The sequence below is a fragment of the Melozone crissalis genome, unplaced genomic scaffold, assembly GCF_028551555.1.
Source record: "Melozone crissalis strain CALT ecotype California unplaced genomic scaffold, PUWL_Pcris_2 ptg000090l_1, whole genome shotgun sequence".
In the NCBI taxonomy this organism is placed as follows: domain Eukaryota; kingdom Metazoa; phylum Chordata; class Aves; order Passeriformes; family Passerellidae; genus Melozone; species Melozone crissalis.
The window spans coordinates 5,494,331-5,512,298 of record NW_026535867.1 but is presented as its reverse complement, the minus strand read 5'-3'; the positions used below and the strand labels follow the sequence as shown (position 1 = coordinate 5,512,298).

General features: G+C 34.7%; 1 protein-coding gene across 5 annotated transcripts in view; it reads right to left on the bottom strand.

The window, feature by feature from the left end:
• DMD (dystrophin) overlaps positions 1–17,968 on the bottom strand; it is a 1,043,683-nt gene that overhangs the window by 681,635 nt on the left and 344,080 nt on the right. For all 5 annotated transcript variants that reach the window (XM_054291254.1, XM_054291257.1, XM_054291256.1 and 2 more), the window contains 4 exons: positions 15,163–15,282; positions 9,744–9,845; positions 9,491–9,598; positions 3,908–4,087 (listed from right to left, as the gene is read on the bottom strand). In XM_054291254.1, coding sequence (XP_054147229.1) covers positions 3,908–4,087; positions 9,491–9,598; positions 9,744–9,845; positions 15,163–15,282 — 510 coding nt within the window. The remainder of the gene's footprint in view (positions 1–3,907; positions 4,088–9,490; positions 9,599–9,743; positions 9,846–15,162; positions 15,283–17,968) is intronic.

Below are 17,968 nucleotides of genomic sequence, written 5' to 3'. Positions count from 1 at the left end.
AAAGTTAAAGTTTCTGATGTCTAGGGTTCCATGACATTTGAAGATAGAACCTAATGTCATCTCTTCTGAGCTCACTGTACATTAGAACAGAAAGTGTTTCTTGCCTATTATATAATTTTCAGTACAGTTTCTCTGTCTCTCTTTCCTCTTCTCATAAAATTTGTATTACACTCTGTTTTACCCAAAAATCAATGATAGGATGATGTTTCAGACACCCAGGGTCATATCCTGCCATGTTTTCATTTGCTAATCAATACCAGGGCAGAGCTTCCAGTGAAGAAGGTGTAACACAGAATAAACCACAGCTAGGGCACTGTAGGAATCATCTGCAGCATAATTCCAATTACAGGAGTAGCAGCTGGAGCTGGAGATGGGGAACTGCCCTTCCAGAGCTGGCAGTGCAATCACTGCTCAGAGCAGTCAAGGCACAATGCTGAGGCCGTAATGATTTGGATGTGAAAACAATAAAAAAGTATTTTTCATGCTTAATCAACAGGAGTGGAGGCTAAAATGTGCTTCAAAAGGAGAATGGAGATGTCAACTTGAAGTTCATAGTAATTCTAATTAAAGACAGGGTAAGACTAAAAGGTAGATTGCAACCTTCCATGCAAGATGAAGCTGGTTCACATTTAAACTGCATATGCTTTAATAGGAAAAGGACAATCATTAACAATATTAGGAATAACAAAAATAATAAGTATTTTTTATTAGCTTACCTGGTGAAAAAAAGAAGAAAAAAGAAAAAAACAAACAAAAACAAACAAAAAACCCCAAGACCAACCCCCCCCCAAAAAAATAACAAACATAAATAAAAAAGAAGAAAAATAATTCAAGCACCTTTTAATCACCAAAGTGGTGTGTTTCATGTATTATTCAAAGATAGTGCAAATAATAACTCTATATTTTCTTCATCCCTTTCAGTACCTGAATAGCAAATGTGATTCTGAAAAGGGGTAACATACACTAGGGTTTTAACCCACTAGAAAATCATACAGAAAGGACTAAGGTGACTCACAAGGGTGCACATTAAAAACTTTCAAAGCACAATGTTTGCCAGCAGTTTCACATCAGGCTCATCTTTGAAACATGTTAAAACCCATCTCTTTTCCTAGCAGACAAATTCAAATCTTTTTCATCATCTATAGGCAAACATATGTACAATGTGTGTATAGCACTTCAGTAATTTTATGGCATTTTATTTCTCATTTATACAGCAGCCTTCCTTTAATGCCAACATTTATTACTGTCTTTGGAAGTGCCCTCTGTCCTGATAAACTCATAATTTTCCTTTACACTCACTTTTGGAGCTGTCATCTGTTCTTTGATGAAATTTATCTCTGTGAGTGGGGAAGTTCGGATGAGGAATGGCGTTTTCTTTAGTTTGGAAAGATTTTCAGTACAATTTAGTGGAGCATAATGAGCTCAGCAAAGCTGGGTTTAGAGTTTCTGGAAGCTCCACATCTAGCCTAAACAAGCTGTCCTTGTCCTTGATTCCACTGTGTGGTCAGTGAAGGAAAGCTGACATTTTCACGATGAGGACAAACTGCTTTTTAGTTTTCTCTCTCTCTTCACACATCCTTGCCATCCAGTCATTTGCAGCAGGAGCTTCAGCCATGTGTTCTGATTAGATGCTTGAATTCAAGAGCAATTAATTCAGCCAAATGTGGGAGAGCTCACATTCCACTTTCTGCACTTTTCCTTTGGGATTTATAGCTACTTTATATGTCCAGTTGGAGAATCATCCTTGAACTGAGCCTGAGGTTGTCTCTTCCATTTAATTTCTTATTTTGTTAACAAGTTAATCATTTGGTGACACTTTATTAAGAGGGGAAATAACTAAGGACAAAAATGCAATTATGGGCACCCTATGAAAATTATTAATCATAGAATCCTGTAGGTTGGAAAAGACATTTAAGATCATTGAGTTTAACTATTGACCTAGCTCTGCCAAGTCCACCACTTAACCATGTAAAGTTAATTTTGAAGGCAATATCTAAGCTTGATGAATAAAACATACATTTTCTGATGGTTTTTAGTGGAAAATATTCTATTTTCACCCTCTTCAAAGTCTCCTCCTCCTCAGTTCATGACTAGAGAACATAATGAGATCATGCATTTTTTCTCACAGTGTAAACACATAAATGAGTTCTGTAATGAATACATGTAAAAAAACCTCACTTGCCCAGACAGAAACCCATGGTGACACGTACACCATCAGGATTTCACAGAAAATATCTCTGAACAGTGTGACAGTGCCTTAGGAACAGGTCCTTCAGCCAGGTCTAACTGTGCAGTGATTCCAGAAGGTGAAGCAGTATTCCCATGGCAGCACATCAATTCTACCCCAAGCAGAGCAGCTGCTCCTTGCAGGAAGAGCTTATCCACTGAAACATTCTGCTGTGATAGCACAGCTACACTGTCTTGGGAATCCAAAGCATCTCCCAGCTGTGCTGATCTATGTTTACAGCCTCAGGACTGATCACTTCATTTTCTGTAATCTAAGTTTCATTTTCAAACCTAGTAATTGCATTTAGGAGCCATCACCAATCTGAACAGGACTTGAACAATTTGGAGTGACTTGGAATAACTTCCTGAAATTGTGTGACCCTAGCCATACCAAATTTAAAACTGAATCTCTGGAATTTTCCTCTGCTTTGAAACAGGACGTGTTCTACAGCAAATATACTGCAATTAAATCTTATTTTCAACTCCTAAATGCTGTGTACACAATATGTGTTACTTTCTAACTAAATTTGTGCCCTTCCACAATTTTCTTCCCATACATTCTCCCAAACTGATTTCTCAACTTTAGCTGCTTTTTCTAACTATCACAGAGCAAGCAAAAATATTAAGGTATGAGTTGAAAGCAAGGTTACTAAGAGGGATTCAGATCACTACATGACCTATAGCTCCTTTTCTTTAATTATCCAAACATAATTTGGTAGAAGTACTAGTAAAGATGAAAAAAAAGGGCAGCATGCTCAAGGTAATTGAATCAAACTGACCAGAACTGTGAGAGATCTATATGGACAGGACAGAGGTATCTGCTGTAACATTCTGCTCTGTGCTATTTAATTAAAAAGCCTTAATATCCATTTCCATTTTACCATTCACACATTCACACAGTGACAGCTCAAAAATAACCCTATAATAGTGAGATAATGGAATGGAAAAAAGGGAGCTGATATGGGTTTAAATTCAGTAAGAAAGAGATGTTAACAAGATATCTAGGAATAATAACTGGATATGGGTTTGGCTACTACACCAGAGTGCTGAGTTTTATTACCTGATTTAAAAACTCAAATTTTTTTTTTAATATATTGCAGTTAACAAAGTGGTCAAAGTAGTAGCAGGTTACATTTTTTCATTGGCACTTTGGTTACAAGTACAGATTGAGTTCTTTATTTTTCTAAGAAATTTCTCTTTCTTGTAGCCTCTCTTTTTAATCTGTAAATCAGCATATCATATACAGAAGTAAAGTAGCAGTCAACTAGTAATTTTTCATGTTGAAAAAAAAAATCACTTAAACTAGCAGACAGCTCTTGCACTAATTTCAGACTACATGCTATTTCAAAGAGACAGCTATAAAAAAGTGTGTTATTATATGTTAAAAATAAATTAACTGGAAAGGTATTTTCAGTATGGTTTGTATCATCCCTGAAAACATAGTTAACAACCCAAGAAAGCAATCAACACCATAACTAGAGATTAAAAACTAAAGAGATGAATAAAATTCTAGAAAAGTGTATTATCGTTGTATTATGCTGTCCTAAAAATAAAACATGTCTTAAGCAATCATGCAGGGGAAATAATTAAAACAAGATGACAAACAGCACCAAAACTACTTCAAGCATTTGACTGTCAAAGAATCTGATTGTCATAAACTGATAAAACTGTTTTTACAAACCTGTTTAGAATTGCTCTCCACCTTCTGCACAAGGCTTTCCCAGCGCTGGGCAAAATTTTCAAGACGACTTTCCAGCTTTTGAGCCACTGCTTTATTTTTCACAGCTACAAGGAGATCTTGGCTGAGCAGCTTCAGCTTACTCATCATTTGCCTTTTCATTTCTAGATCTCCTTTTAGGATCTGTTAAACAAAGTAACAGAAGGAAGAACACACATTCATACAAAAAAAAAAAAAAAAAAAAGAAAAACCCAACAAAAGCCAACCCAAACCAAAACACCCACAAAAAAGAAAACCAACAAACTTAGAAGAAAAATCACAAGGAAAATATCAGAAAGAACTGAAAATGCGTTAAGGGCTCCTATAATTCCATAATGTTGTTTCCATAAAAACTGCTGGCAGAGCTTCCATAGCAACATAACATGGCAGGTGGAGCAGCTCCAAACTTCAGAGCAGGCTTCAGGTGATGACATGAAACAAAAAGCTAACAGTTGTGTAACAGGAATAACCTTAAAACTGCACTCATGTTAACAACTATATCAACATGACAAACAATATTTCTTAAGTGTCAATGTACTTTTTTATATATTGCATATTGAAAGAAGAGTTTCCTAAAAGAAGTAATGTCTGATCTCAATCCTGGATTAAAATATGCAAACAAAAAAACCCCAAACAAAAAAAACCCAAACAAACAAACAAAAAAGCAATAAAAACAACCCCCCCCCAAACAAAGAACCCCAAACAAACAAAAAATCAAAACACACTGGTGCCAAGGGACCTTGAATCTCTGAGATCTATACATGCAAACCTCCCTATGAAACAGCCTATTCACAGATCCAAGGATCATCCACAACTCCAGTTCTTACCTGGGTTTACTTTTGAAAGCCTTAACTGGTTTACTCCACTGATTTTCATTCCTTAAATATTTGTTCTCTATACCCTAATCCTGTAACTATAGCCAAACTTTGAATTTTCTTTGCAGTTGTGGATTGCATTCTAATCCCCAAGGCATGAAAAGGATAATCAAGCAAGTGGTTAGACAACAAAACTTAGTCTACATATACTTTCCTACAGCTATATAATCCAAAACTGTAATTAAAAATGCAACTCAGCCAAAGAAAGATTCATTGTCTTTGTAATCAGCACTCTTTCTAATCAGATTTGATTTAAAACATCATAATTACTAAGGGTAGGTACAGTTAATATCAAAATTTAAATTGATGTATCCATGAGAAGTAGAAGCTAACTTCATATTGAAGAATCTCTTTTCAGAGTAGTAGGAGACCTAACAGATGGACGAAAGTAGATGCAGACCAGTTTAGCATGTTAAATTTCAAGCACTGCTATATTTGACCTTTTTTTACGCCTACAGCACCAGAAAAAGATCATGTGGAAGCCACCATACGCTGAGTGGAATAATAAAAAATGATATCCTGTGTAACATTAGTTAGTTCTGAGGAGCAATGTTTGATTTCCAATCACCCCAGCCCACAACAGCTGGATAACACACCCAGAGCTCAGCATCAATCCAAGACACCTGGAGCACAAGCAGGAAGTGAAATAGCACAAAAAGAAGGATGCTAAAAATTTCTTTTAAAAATACTTCTCATAAAAATTTCTTTTAAAAATACTTCTCACTGCAAATTAATATGCTTTTGTGACAGCTACAGTCAATCTGGAAAACTATACTGGGAGATTCTGTTTTCACATTACTTCATTAAAAACCTGTCAGTGTGCCACAATAACCGAAAATATGCTCTGGGGTTTTTTTTCCAGTACAATAATAGATCTAAAATAATAACAGTAACTTCAAAATATGTAATTTTCCAATTTGGAAGATAAGGCATGGTAGTTTTTTTATGAAATTAATTATCATATATATCAGTTATAACTTCTGCTAAGTACATACTATAAACCCTGATATCAGAACATTATAAAGTGATTTCCTTATTTTTGGTAATGAGGTTCTGTTTTTTGGGGTTTAAGTTTTTACTTCTTGCTTTTTTATTTCCTTAAAGATCAAAAACTTACTTTGCTTACTGTAACAGTCTAACCAGCAACACCCACTGTAAAGTTAATTTTCAGCTGCAAATAAATTTATTCCAGTCTAAAATAGTGTAATATCTAACTTATTTTCTATATGTAAAAAAAGCCAAAAAGTTTGGGTGAAGCAAGAAAATATTTATAATAATGGAATATATCCTATAAATATATAGAGGTAGATCTTGTATACTTGCACATCTTTGCAAGAGCTCTCAGTATTTGTTGCAACAAAAAAAAAGACTTGATTTTACAGACTACAAAATTAGGCCATGAAAAAGAATCTATCAAGCTTGTGCCATACATGGCACCAAAATATCACCTCATTTCTACATTCTCAGTGCATCACATCTTCCAGCTATTCCATGTTCTGTTTCCCCCTGCAACTTATGTAAGAATTAAAGAGTCAATTATAGACTCAGTGAAAAAAAGGTAGGTGGAAAATTTAAAAAAAAAACAAAACAAAACACAAAAAGCCCAGTTGTTTTAAGGAATTATTTTAAGAACTGGAGCGACTACCCGCTGAACAGTTTTTCTGACCTTTAAACTTGGAAGATCCCAGAAGGGAGGTGATGACAAAGATAAATTTTCACATACAATGCTGAATAAATCCTTTGAAATAAACTGCAGTCTGTGGAGGACCCCACACCAGAACAGGCTGGTGTGCTCTGAAGGAAGCTGTGACCCTGTGGAGAGCCCACACTGGGGCAGGCTCCAGTCTGTGGACATTAATGTGATATAAAAGTCAAGTTTTTTTCCTACTGTGAACTGGATCTCAACAGACCTGTTTCACATCAGCCCCTTTAGAATGCTTAGGGCCTTGTAGGAAGGTTGTAGAATTTCAAATCAAGAGTCACAATGCTAAATGGTTTAATAAATTACCTTCAGAAATTTCCTTCCAGTTAAAGAGACTGGCTAAAGAACACAACCATAACCTGCCAAAATTCTACACATAAGTGAGGCAGAAACATTGGCTGGAAGCTCTTATGCCATATTACAATATCAACTCCAAAATTCTTAAGGTCTAAAAGGAACAACTAGTGCTGTCATTTTTTGCTGGAATGACTGGACAGCTGAGGGATCAAGATATCATCCTGTTAAGAATAAAAATGTCATTAAGTGAAAAGTTACATTTTTATTCTCTCACAGACTTGCTTTTACAATTCAGACCTAATTATAAGAGTGATCCTTGGTGACAGCTTCTCCTCTACTACATTCAAACACATGTCAAAATAAAATACACCAAAATACAGGCACAGTGTGTCAGGGTCAGGAGAGTATGACCCCATTTTTCCCTTTTTCTAAAAGCCAGTCCAAGAGGAGAATATATTCCCTTAAAAAAACCCATCATGTGGCTGACATATTAATAAAAATTCCTGAAGGTTCAAACAAGATTAAAGCAGTAAATTGTCAAATACAAAACTTCTAGCAATTTGGCATTGTGTGAATGTAAAAAAACATACTCACTGGAATTTGGTAATGACTGCTACTAGGTCTAAAACCTCAGAGGGGAATTCCAAAAGTAAAAGCTTCTGTTCTGCTCCAAATCACTAAAGAGGCAGTTTTATTCTAGGATACCACAAATATTTAAATACCTAAACTATTGCATTATGAATCATGTTTCTAAAAAGATCAAAGTTATCCTCGTGTAAAAAGGAGTAAGATGCAATTAATATCTCCACCTGTTCTTTTAAGGATGACATGATTCTTTTTGAAGGTCAGGGCTATGGATAAATAATTTTATTTATTATTTTTTGTTGTTCACTCAGTCTTCTGAAAGATCACAATTATTTCGTGACAATAATACTTAACCGTTTATACTGGTAGCATAATTTTTAAATAATTTTACCTTCATAAAAGGTTCATTAGTGAAACTTATGAAAATATTACAGAAGTGTTTCCTTTTTAACATCATATTTTCAAGCAACTCTAAAAGGTACTCAAACTGCCCTATCTTTAACACTTGCAAAACTTTAATAGTCTACTACTTCACAATTTGTGACAAACATCTCAACCCTCTGTACCTATGTCCTCTAGCAACCTTCTGAAATCCAAAAGTATACATTTTTTGAACAAATTTCAATTTCTTGTAATACATTTTTCTTCATGAAGGTACTCCAACACATTCTGAGTTTTCTCTAATCCATTACGTGTTAAAAGCCTGGCTTGAAGTCAGCTTCAAGACTGCTCACATGTTAGATTGCTAGAATTTCCAAGTATATAAACAGAGCCACTACGTTTTCCTTCCTTTACAAAGAAGTTTACTAAATCCTAAGCAATCTTTAATCAAAATCCAAGTCTGTACTTCTAAATGCATATTTTTACACCCATAAAGTGTTGCAGAAAGAAAAAGAAGGGAGAGGGAAAAAACCAAACATATGTAGCAGTGTAATAATTAGTGTCTCAAGATTATGCTAAAAATCAATCCTTTGGTTCTTAAATTAACTGAGTTATTCTATGAATCAAAGGAACATCTACCAGTAATTCTAGACCAGCTACAATGGAATTAAACAATTAGTCTGTGAGTTCATTTTTTTTAAGCTTTATACATTTGTTTATGTGAGGACAAAATGAAGTAAATTTTAGAGGCATCACAGTTACTCAAACCTCACAGACATTTTATCAACCCAGAGTCTGAATGCTTCTACTTTTAATACAGAATGATTAGAAGGAAATAAATCCTAAATTAATTTTTAAAAATTTAAGGCTGAGCCTTAGATAAATATAGCCAAGCTATGTATATCCAGTAAAAATATTTAATGAACAATATATAATTAATTGGTATTTTATATTTATTACTTAATAATTAATGATAGCTAATTAATAATAAAGAAATATTCATGTCTGAAAAGATCAGCAGGTTTTTTTTTCCCGATAAAGCAATAATTCACCTACTTTAACCAAAGCATGGACATGAGTGTTTCCTTTGTCCTAAATAGCACACAGAGTATTATTTTCTTTGCAGAAGTCCTACAGCTGTAAAGCCATTGGCAAGTGTAGGCTGCCACAAGTTTTTCACCTCTACAGAAACAGCCAGACCTACATTCCCTCCATAAAGACCACACAAGGTGGAGAATTTGCTGAAGAATGTGAGGTGGAGGATGAATAGGGTACATTTTGTGCATGTAACTCCATTTCTGATGCTGAGTTGAAAAGTAACCTAACTGTACAGTTCTAAAGTAACCTAACCTTCTGTATGACAGGGTTTGCTGAAGGATAACTTATTCATGTGCAGATTTCTTTGCGCATAAAGTCTCACATGCAATATATTCACCAACAGTATCAACAAAGCAACCTTCACTGTTAAATTATACATATTTTTAAGACAGAAAAATTTCATGAACTTTTGACCAAATATACAACCAATAAAAACATCTCTGTTGGTTCCTTTATCAGCAAGGCTATGGACCAACTATTCCATCACAGGAGGTGAAGCCCACTCCCAAAGTATGAAACCGTATGGTCTGAGAGTGAGGTAAAGCCATATCCATGCAGACTCAGATTAAGGAAGTGGAACATAAACCCAGAAAAATGAAAAATACATACAGCCAATTTGCTTAGATTGGTCAGCATTTCATTCTGATCTCCAAAGCCAGTTGCCTGGATTTTGCTCACAGCATCCTCTTTCTCAGTAAGCCACGCATCAAAAAGGCACTGGAATAAAATTGGAAAGAAAAAGCTTCAGTCAGACCTTGCCTATATATATATACAAAAATACAATATATTATTATATTTTCTATAATGTGTTGAAGAACATTCCAATCTATAACTTATTAAAAAAAAAAAAAAAGCTATTCACCTGCTCCTCTGCAAAATGCTGCCATTTACGAAGAATATCCTGCAGAAGGACCCATCGTTCTTCTGTCCATCTGCAGATGGCTGCCCACCGTTTTCCAAAGTGCTGGAGAGAAAGAAACACAAATGTGTGTTTAGCATTTATTTACATTTTTTTTCCTTAACAAGAAAGCTGTTTTCCCTATGGCATTACAAAATTTTTATGGAAATATTCTCCTTATTCACTTTTTTCCTCAGGCATTTGTCCTTAAAATATGTTGTATATCACACTGAAATGGATTTTAGGCCCATTTGAAATGAAATCAAAATGAAGATAATAGGGAAAGCAACAGATCTAAACACAGAATATTTTAATACTAATCTACAGATAGTTTTCTAGCAAGTCTCTACTACTACACTTTGAAAAAATCACTGTATTTAAAAACTTTAAGATGTCCAAAACAGAACTACTTGAAACATAAACATGACAGGCAAAGATGTGGCCACAGCAAAGACAAAAAGCTGGCTTTTAAGTTGCATGATCAATACAGTTGGTCAAAGCTCTTACCTCTTTTAAAACATTGCAGTTTAAAAAACCCCATGCTTATAAACTTCCACAGTTTTTAAGTTTTTCAGCACAAATCCCACTGAGGTTTCCCAGGTATTTGTACCATTTGCCACTATGCATGTATTTAAATTACAGAAACAACAACCACCTTGTTCTCTTCTCCCTTATTTTAGCTGATGATAGAAAATTTTTATTGCAATGATTTATAGTGACTTAATTACCCCTAGACATCAAATACAAATTATTCAGTTGCTCCCAAATAAAAAAAAAATCTTATAAACACCTGAAAAATACTCTATGTTACTGCGTTCTTAATTTTTCATCCACTTCAAAGCATATCCTGACAAAAAGATAATAGTTTTTCCTTTTTTCATACTCAGTTATTTACTTCATTATTCTTATGAATCCCTAATAACTTGAGATGTTACATAATTCTATATATTTTGTATTTCTATATTCCTCATAGACCATAACTTAATGCTTACAAAAATGCAGCAACCTTTTTTTTTCCTCAATAATTTGACAAGATCTTTTATTTTAATAAAGTAAGTAAAATGACCAAATAACTGCAGTCATAAAAGTGCCGATTCTGTTACCAACCTTAAACCTAGTTATATTGCTTCTTATAAGAAGCAATAACAACCATACACTGTTTGGTTAAGACACGAAGTTTCAAGTTAAAAATATCATGTTAGGACTGTTATTTATAATAATTTATTTATTATACTAAATCACATGGTGCTCAACTTTAACTCTCTATTCACATCAAACAGTAGCCTGTGCGATGCCCACAAACTCAGACTGCTTCAAGTGTTCCTAACATCTGGGAAAACAAATTTTCAGAGAAATAGATTGAATCCACACTAATAAGTAAAATGCCCTCCTGTATAAAAAAAAAAAAAAAAAAAACAACAAGCCTTTTCTTACAGCCCTAACAAGAATTTTTAGAGAAATTTGCATGCAAAAGAAGATTCTTTATTTTTTCTTCTCAGAGAACACTGAAAGAATATTTTATATGACTATCAAAAGCAGAAGGGGAAATATTTTAGTCTAAAAGGTCAAAGTAAGGAAGCACAAGAACATAAGAAAATGGGTAAAACATAACTCTTGGGAACTCTGGAATAAAATCATGTTCTGCAAGCCTGCAACTGACAGAATTTGATAAATGTTTTTCTAATCAGGTATTATTATCTACTGTTTAAAATAATGAGAAAAGGAGGGAAAATGTTTTTGCCTATATCTAAAATTAATTCTTTACAAGTGAATATTTAACCCATTCACAGAATTTCTACCAAAAACCAAGTTTTGTCTGCAGTTCTCAAGTGCTCAACGTTTCATCACACAGAGTGGGAGAAACAAACAGGAGGAACTGGGAGCACTGGTCAGGTCCCACAGCTGCGATATTAATGAGACTTTGTGGAATGAGCCCCATGGTTGGAAATCTGTGATGGAGAACTCCAGGTGGCTCAGGATTCCACAGGGAATTAGCAGAAATTTCTAGATCAATATGGGAGATTTCAACTTCCCAGGCATCAACCAGGAATACAGTTGTGATGAGCAGGTGTTGGAAATCCCTTTAGTCTGTAGGATACAACTTCCTGTCAGAAGTGCTCAGTGAGTCAACTGAAATAGCCTATCCATTCTGTAATATTCCTCACTTATTTTGATGTATTTTTACAAGAACAGCCCATATTTCATCTTCAATCAGTGGACAGTGTCCTGAATAATATGAACATATAATCATGGAAAATACACTCTCAGCTCCTTTCCCCCAGCAGGAGAATAAGCCATCAAGTAGTATTTGATACACTTTATACAGATTTCCTTCTAGCACAGACCCTGACCCTTGGAGCCTGGGGAAGCCTCTGATTTGAGCTAGACCACAAGAGTCCTTAAGAGACCTGTTATCTGCTGGGTATAATTATGGAAAAAAGAAAATCTCCCTGCACTCATGGTTTCTGTACGTTATCCAGCCATTTCTCTGAGCTGAAGATAATTTCCCCATTTTTCCTGTAGAGACGAGTCAAAGTACAGAAACAGTTTTGCTACTAATGTGGTTTGATTTTGCAGCACTAAATATAGATTTGAGCCTTATTCCATAGCTGCCTTGGTAAATCTAAGGATTGAGTTTAATTGGGGTCTTGGAGTTTTAAGTCTAAATAGTGGATTCTCAGTAGCAGCATAAACAGAGCCTCTCAATATGCCCCACATTGATATGGGAAGTAAGCAAAGTAACTTAAAAAGTAGTTTTAATATTCACACTCACCCAGTCTAGCTGTAGCCTCTCAAAGTATCTTAGAGGGACAGCTGCTTCTAAGAAAAGCCCTGAAACTGTGTTTAGTTTTAGTTTTCCAAGCAAGGGTAAATTTTCAATTAATAATTTGTTTCAGGAGACACTTTTGGCTTCCATGCCATTAATTGCCTCTTAAATAGATATGTTTTTGCATAGGCAATAAAACTTAAAAACTTTACTGTCGAAAAGTAAGAACTTTACTGTTGAAAGAAATGAACTTCACTGTTCATTTAAAATCAGCATAGATTCTTTTCAACCTTCTTGAGACATCTCAAAAAGTTCATTTTAGTCTTTAAAGAATTGTCTCATACAAATATTTGAAAAAAATACACATTATATGTGTAGATATTTATATGTATGAAAATATTTCAGGAATCACCACCTCGAAAAGAAATGCAAAACTGAATTGTACCTGCTTGGAAAATGCATCTTGGACTATTACGTGAAAATAAATGCTCATTTTATTCCTAATCGGATCCCCACCATCATCTCAGTGAGCCAGTCTTATTAAGCTCTTTTGTCTGATAGTTCATGCTCTTGTTTTGTTCTACTTTTAGAAGTCAAACTGACAGATACATAATCAAGCTTGGAACTTCTTTCCATTGTGCTCTTTGTGAAATGCTCTAATGGTTGTGCCTGTCAACAGATTTTATCTCCTGTGCTTATATTCAGACTGCAAGTGATAGGGGAAAAAAAATTTCAAAGAGTTCCTGTACACAAAAAAGAGGTGCAACATTTCACTAGGAGAGCAGGTGGACTGTGGTAACTCCCTTCTCCTGGGCATTCAAGTTAAAAGTTTCCACACCTCCCTATCACTCTCAACCCTGTAGCTTTATACCTGTACTTGGGTTTTATTAACATCTGTAGTGCTTCTACATATTCTTTGACTTACAGAGCAATTGAATTATGTTTTCTCTTAAATTCTTCTGTAAGAAATTATGAATAAAGGACATAATGAAAGAGCAAATGTTCTGTTCCACAGCTCCCCATGCTCTGCTCAGAGAGGCTGTGCTGCAGGGGGAGGGGACTCAGGAATTGTCTTTCTAGCATCTTTCAAGGAATGTACTTTTTCCAAGACAATAATTGGTGTTTTCTGCACTAGTACAGTTACAAATTGTGTATTTCCACAGTGTTTAATTTACATTAATTATTCATTATGTTTCTTTTAGTTATCGCAGTATTGTCTGAGTTCTATTTCATGCTTTATTCCAATATGGATCAGCCACAGATGTTGCACAGGATACTAATGGTACCTTTCCAATGATTGTAATAATATGGGATGAAGCTGTGTCATCTAACGTTCTTTTATTCTTCTTTCTGAAGATGCAAAATTAGATTCTCTAACAATCCACTAACCATTCATTTGTTTTTCACAATATTAAAAACTAATTTCTACATCTTTTTGTTCGTGAAGTGCCATAATTATCAAATACTGTTAATTATTTTCTCTGAAGAGAGAAAATAATAGAAGAAGTTCAATTTAAGACATTTTACAAGTTTAGTTTTGCTTCAGGAGCCAGGTTCTTGCTAGGGATCTTCTTTATTACACTGAACAGTTCCATGGAGCTGGCTGGCAAGATATTCTGAAAGGTTAAGGTTATTTTGGGCAGGTGCACCACAGCTCTGAAACTTAAAATGATGTCAAAAGGAATTAATAATTATGGATCAGTAGAGGCTGTATTGTTATCTTGGCTGGTTGTGCTCCTTGAGTGACTAAGCAGCTGCAGAAGAGAAAACTCAGAATTACATTTGAAGTAGGGCAGGGCTCAGCATCTTAGTAAAACCAACTCTGAATTCTAATTACTGATTTACTGGTATTGGTACCCAAATTAGCTACATTCAAGGCAGCATACAGGTATCTGTGCTACAGCTATACCTGCTGGAACGTAGATAGCTTCTCAAGAGAAACCTTGGGTGTAAATGATTTAGAACCCACAAACTCCTATTTCCTTAGGTAATAATGCAAAATTAAAGACAAACAGTTTCACCTTTCTGAAAGAGAAAACTAGAAAAAATCTTGGTTGTAATATTGCAATTCCTCTTGAGCTGTGTCCCTGGAGAGCTGACCACCAACTCAAGAGAACCCTCCTTCAATGTATCTCAACATTAACTATTGGCTTTCGTTTATCTAATTGCATTCAGAAGTTAAGTAAGAGCATTGGAATATGATTAATACAGCAACAGCAGAATTTTTAAGACACAGTTGAAATAATGAATTGTTTCTATGGTCAAGTTAATACTTTAAAAACTTTTAAAATATCTTGGCTGCTAGCCCTATCACAAATGTATCTCCAATGCGTCTTTTAAAGATACTCAAGTGATTGTATTTAGAAAATACAATTAAGTTATACTTCCCTTCTTTTCGTAAGAAACATGGCCATGAGAAATTAATGGGGAATAAATTATGATTTTCCCCTCAAAATTGCTTTAGGAAAATGCAGAATAATCTTAATGTTTCTTGATAACCATTATTTGTCTACAAATTATGATCCTATAGATCATGAACACATTTACTATCTGGTTTTGCTTTTTAAAATTTTCTTTTTCAATTTTTTGGGACCAGCATTGCCATACAGTCATTACCTGAAGCTGCTCTTCCAATGCAGCAGTAGCTCTGTCACCACTGTTTTCATCTACCACCACCACCATATGAGTTAGGGAATTCACTTTTACTTGTTCCTGCTCCAGATCTTCTTGAAATGCCTATAATGAAAGGGTATGTGTTAGAAAATGTATTCCAAAGTAAAAAAAAAAAAAAATCAAATAAACAAACAAACAAAAAAACCCCTACCAAATAAAGTGTACCATTGACTGGTTAACTTGCATAAATGCCTATGAGAACTCCAGAGCTTAAAGTTACTCACAAGTCCTGACTCATATACAATATTCCAGACTGAAAATTTTGCTTGAGAAATAATTTGTTGAGTTTATTTAGCTGATTTACAGCTAGTCACTTAATATGTATACATACCAATAGCCAGCAGATTTTAAATAGCCACTGAATTAAATTTTTGTATTTTATAATAATACATGAAAATATTTTTTTCAATATTGTAATAATAAAAAAAAATCACACAGATTTCATTAAACAAACACATGCTAACTTCAGTTTGGAACCTTTGGTAGGAGAAAACTGCTTAGGAGGTGACCTACCCTTAGGAAACTCATGCAGCACCCTACTTACACTCACTGCAGAAACCAGGAAACCAAGCAAGAAACAAAAGGATTTCATGATTTTTGCACACCTGATGAAAACATTGCTTGCCCTTTTGTTTTTTTGCCCCTAACTCACCATAAAAGATGGAGCCCCTCCTATACTCAACAAAATCAAAATCAGCCCAGCTCTGGCACCAGGGAACTGAGCTGCCAGACCTAATTTCTTCTTCCCTTGCTCTGGTGCAGCAAGAGGACACAGAACAAAAATGGAAGGAGTTAAAGTAGTGTTGGTTATGAAAATTAAAACTACAGAGAAGACCTCATACTACTCCCCTAAAAAAAGACCCAAAATCCCAAGGTATCCAGGACTCCATCTTGCCTGTCACACGTTTTAGGTGTCTCTAACTTGCTTCAAACAAAAAAAAAAAAAATAATTAGGGAAACCAAAGTCCTGGATTATGTTCTCAGTACTTTAGCTGAGTGTGTTCTAGGGACTAATGCGTATGTAGTGGGATAGGTACAGCTTGAAAAATAACATGGCCTTGTCACAAGAGAAACCTTGGCTGCGTTACCTACTATGCTGAATTTCACAATGTTTTGATTTTCTGCTGCTTTTTCAAGTGGAGTAACTCACTCATGTATGAAGTCCTTGCAGAACATAAGTTCATGCACTCTAAAACTCTTTCTCATAAGACATGTTACTTTCATTTAAAAATTTTAAAAAATTAAAAACCAAAACATAACGTGGTTATAAGCAATAGGAAAGGAATTCACAGAATACTTTGTTTTTAGGGCATAAATATTTTACAACCCGTTTCAGAGTTAATTTCTTTCATGGGCATGTTGAGACAATATAAGAATCCTCCTTTTTCTGACTTTCATGCCTGTGAGCACCATTTGCTTCAAAGAGCTAGACTATAAAATAATTCTGAAGGACTGTGAAGTATACTAAATTGTTAGAGTCATCCCTGGAATTTAGACTTCTCAACATTTTATGATGCAGTTTTTGAGAGGGAAGAGGAGGCAGAGCAGTCAGGGATTAGTGTGTATAATACAGCTCACTTTCCCCCACATTCAACCCCCTCTTTAAGCCATACAAAACAAATTCATTGCTCCCCAAGTCTACAGCCATGGACAAGGTGACTTTAATTTCCTTATTAGCTGGAATCTGACAGATGGCATCCCAGAACAAAGCCAGAGTTAGCAGGAGTGGATGGCACTTTGGAGGTGGGAGTCTCACACACATTGTGAAAGACTTGAGAAGTCAAGGAACAGATGAACCAGAAAGTTGACTCATTATCTAATCCTCAGGCAGATTCAATTTACTCTGAAGTAAAAAACTGTTCCTTATAACCCAAGTGTCTATTTTTACCATGAAATTCATTGGTGAGAATTGTTTGTTTACAGGATCTTGTTGGAACAGGAATTTATGATGGACAGTTTCAAGGCAGAAGCACACTCTGTTCAAATAATTTAAATGGTAATTTCTAACAAGTTGCCCTGAGCTTATTAGAGGAATACCAAATTTTCAGGGACTTAAAATGTAAAATGGACCTAGATGTTGATGAATAAAGATAGAAACGAGAGAAACTCATAAAACACTACAAGTCCTTTAACTCCTATCTATCAGATAACAATTTACACAACTCAAACACAATCTAGTTCAAAATTAATAAAAATGCCTACCAAAGTCATCCAAATACCCAAAGACAAATCCTTCTTGATATTTGGATGCTGTATAATTATCTCATTTTACCTTTGAAAATTTGAAGTAGTAAAAATCCTGGCACTAAAAAAGGCTTAGACGTTTTTAGAAACTTAAGGAAACTATAAAAATCTACCAACTATACATGGCACAACATTAATAAATAATAATAATATAAATGGTATGATAATAAGAAATAATAACTGGAATAAAAAGCCAGTGTAATTAAAAGCACAATTTTTAAATTTATTATAGTATTGCCAATACCATATTCTGCTTGGACATCTCAATAGTCCTTAGATTTTTACTGAGAATTAGCTTGCTTCCTTTACAAAATTATAAGGAATAGATGACTGTAACAGGAGAAAAAATACTTAAAACGCTACTGGGAAAAAAAAATTTAAAAAAATACTGAAATGTTTAACTAATCTTTCAAATATATTGACTATGCCAGATTTCCTACCATAACTCTGTACATTCCTAATGACATAAAATTTTCTTCTTCACCACTTCAGTCCACTCAGAAAA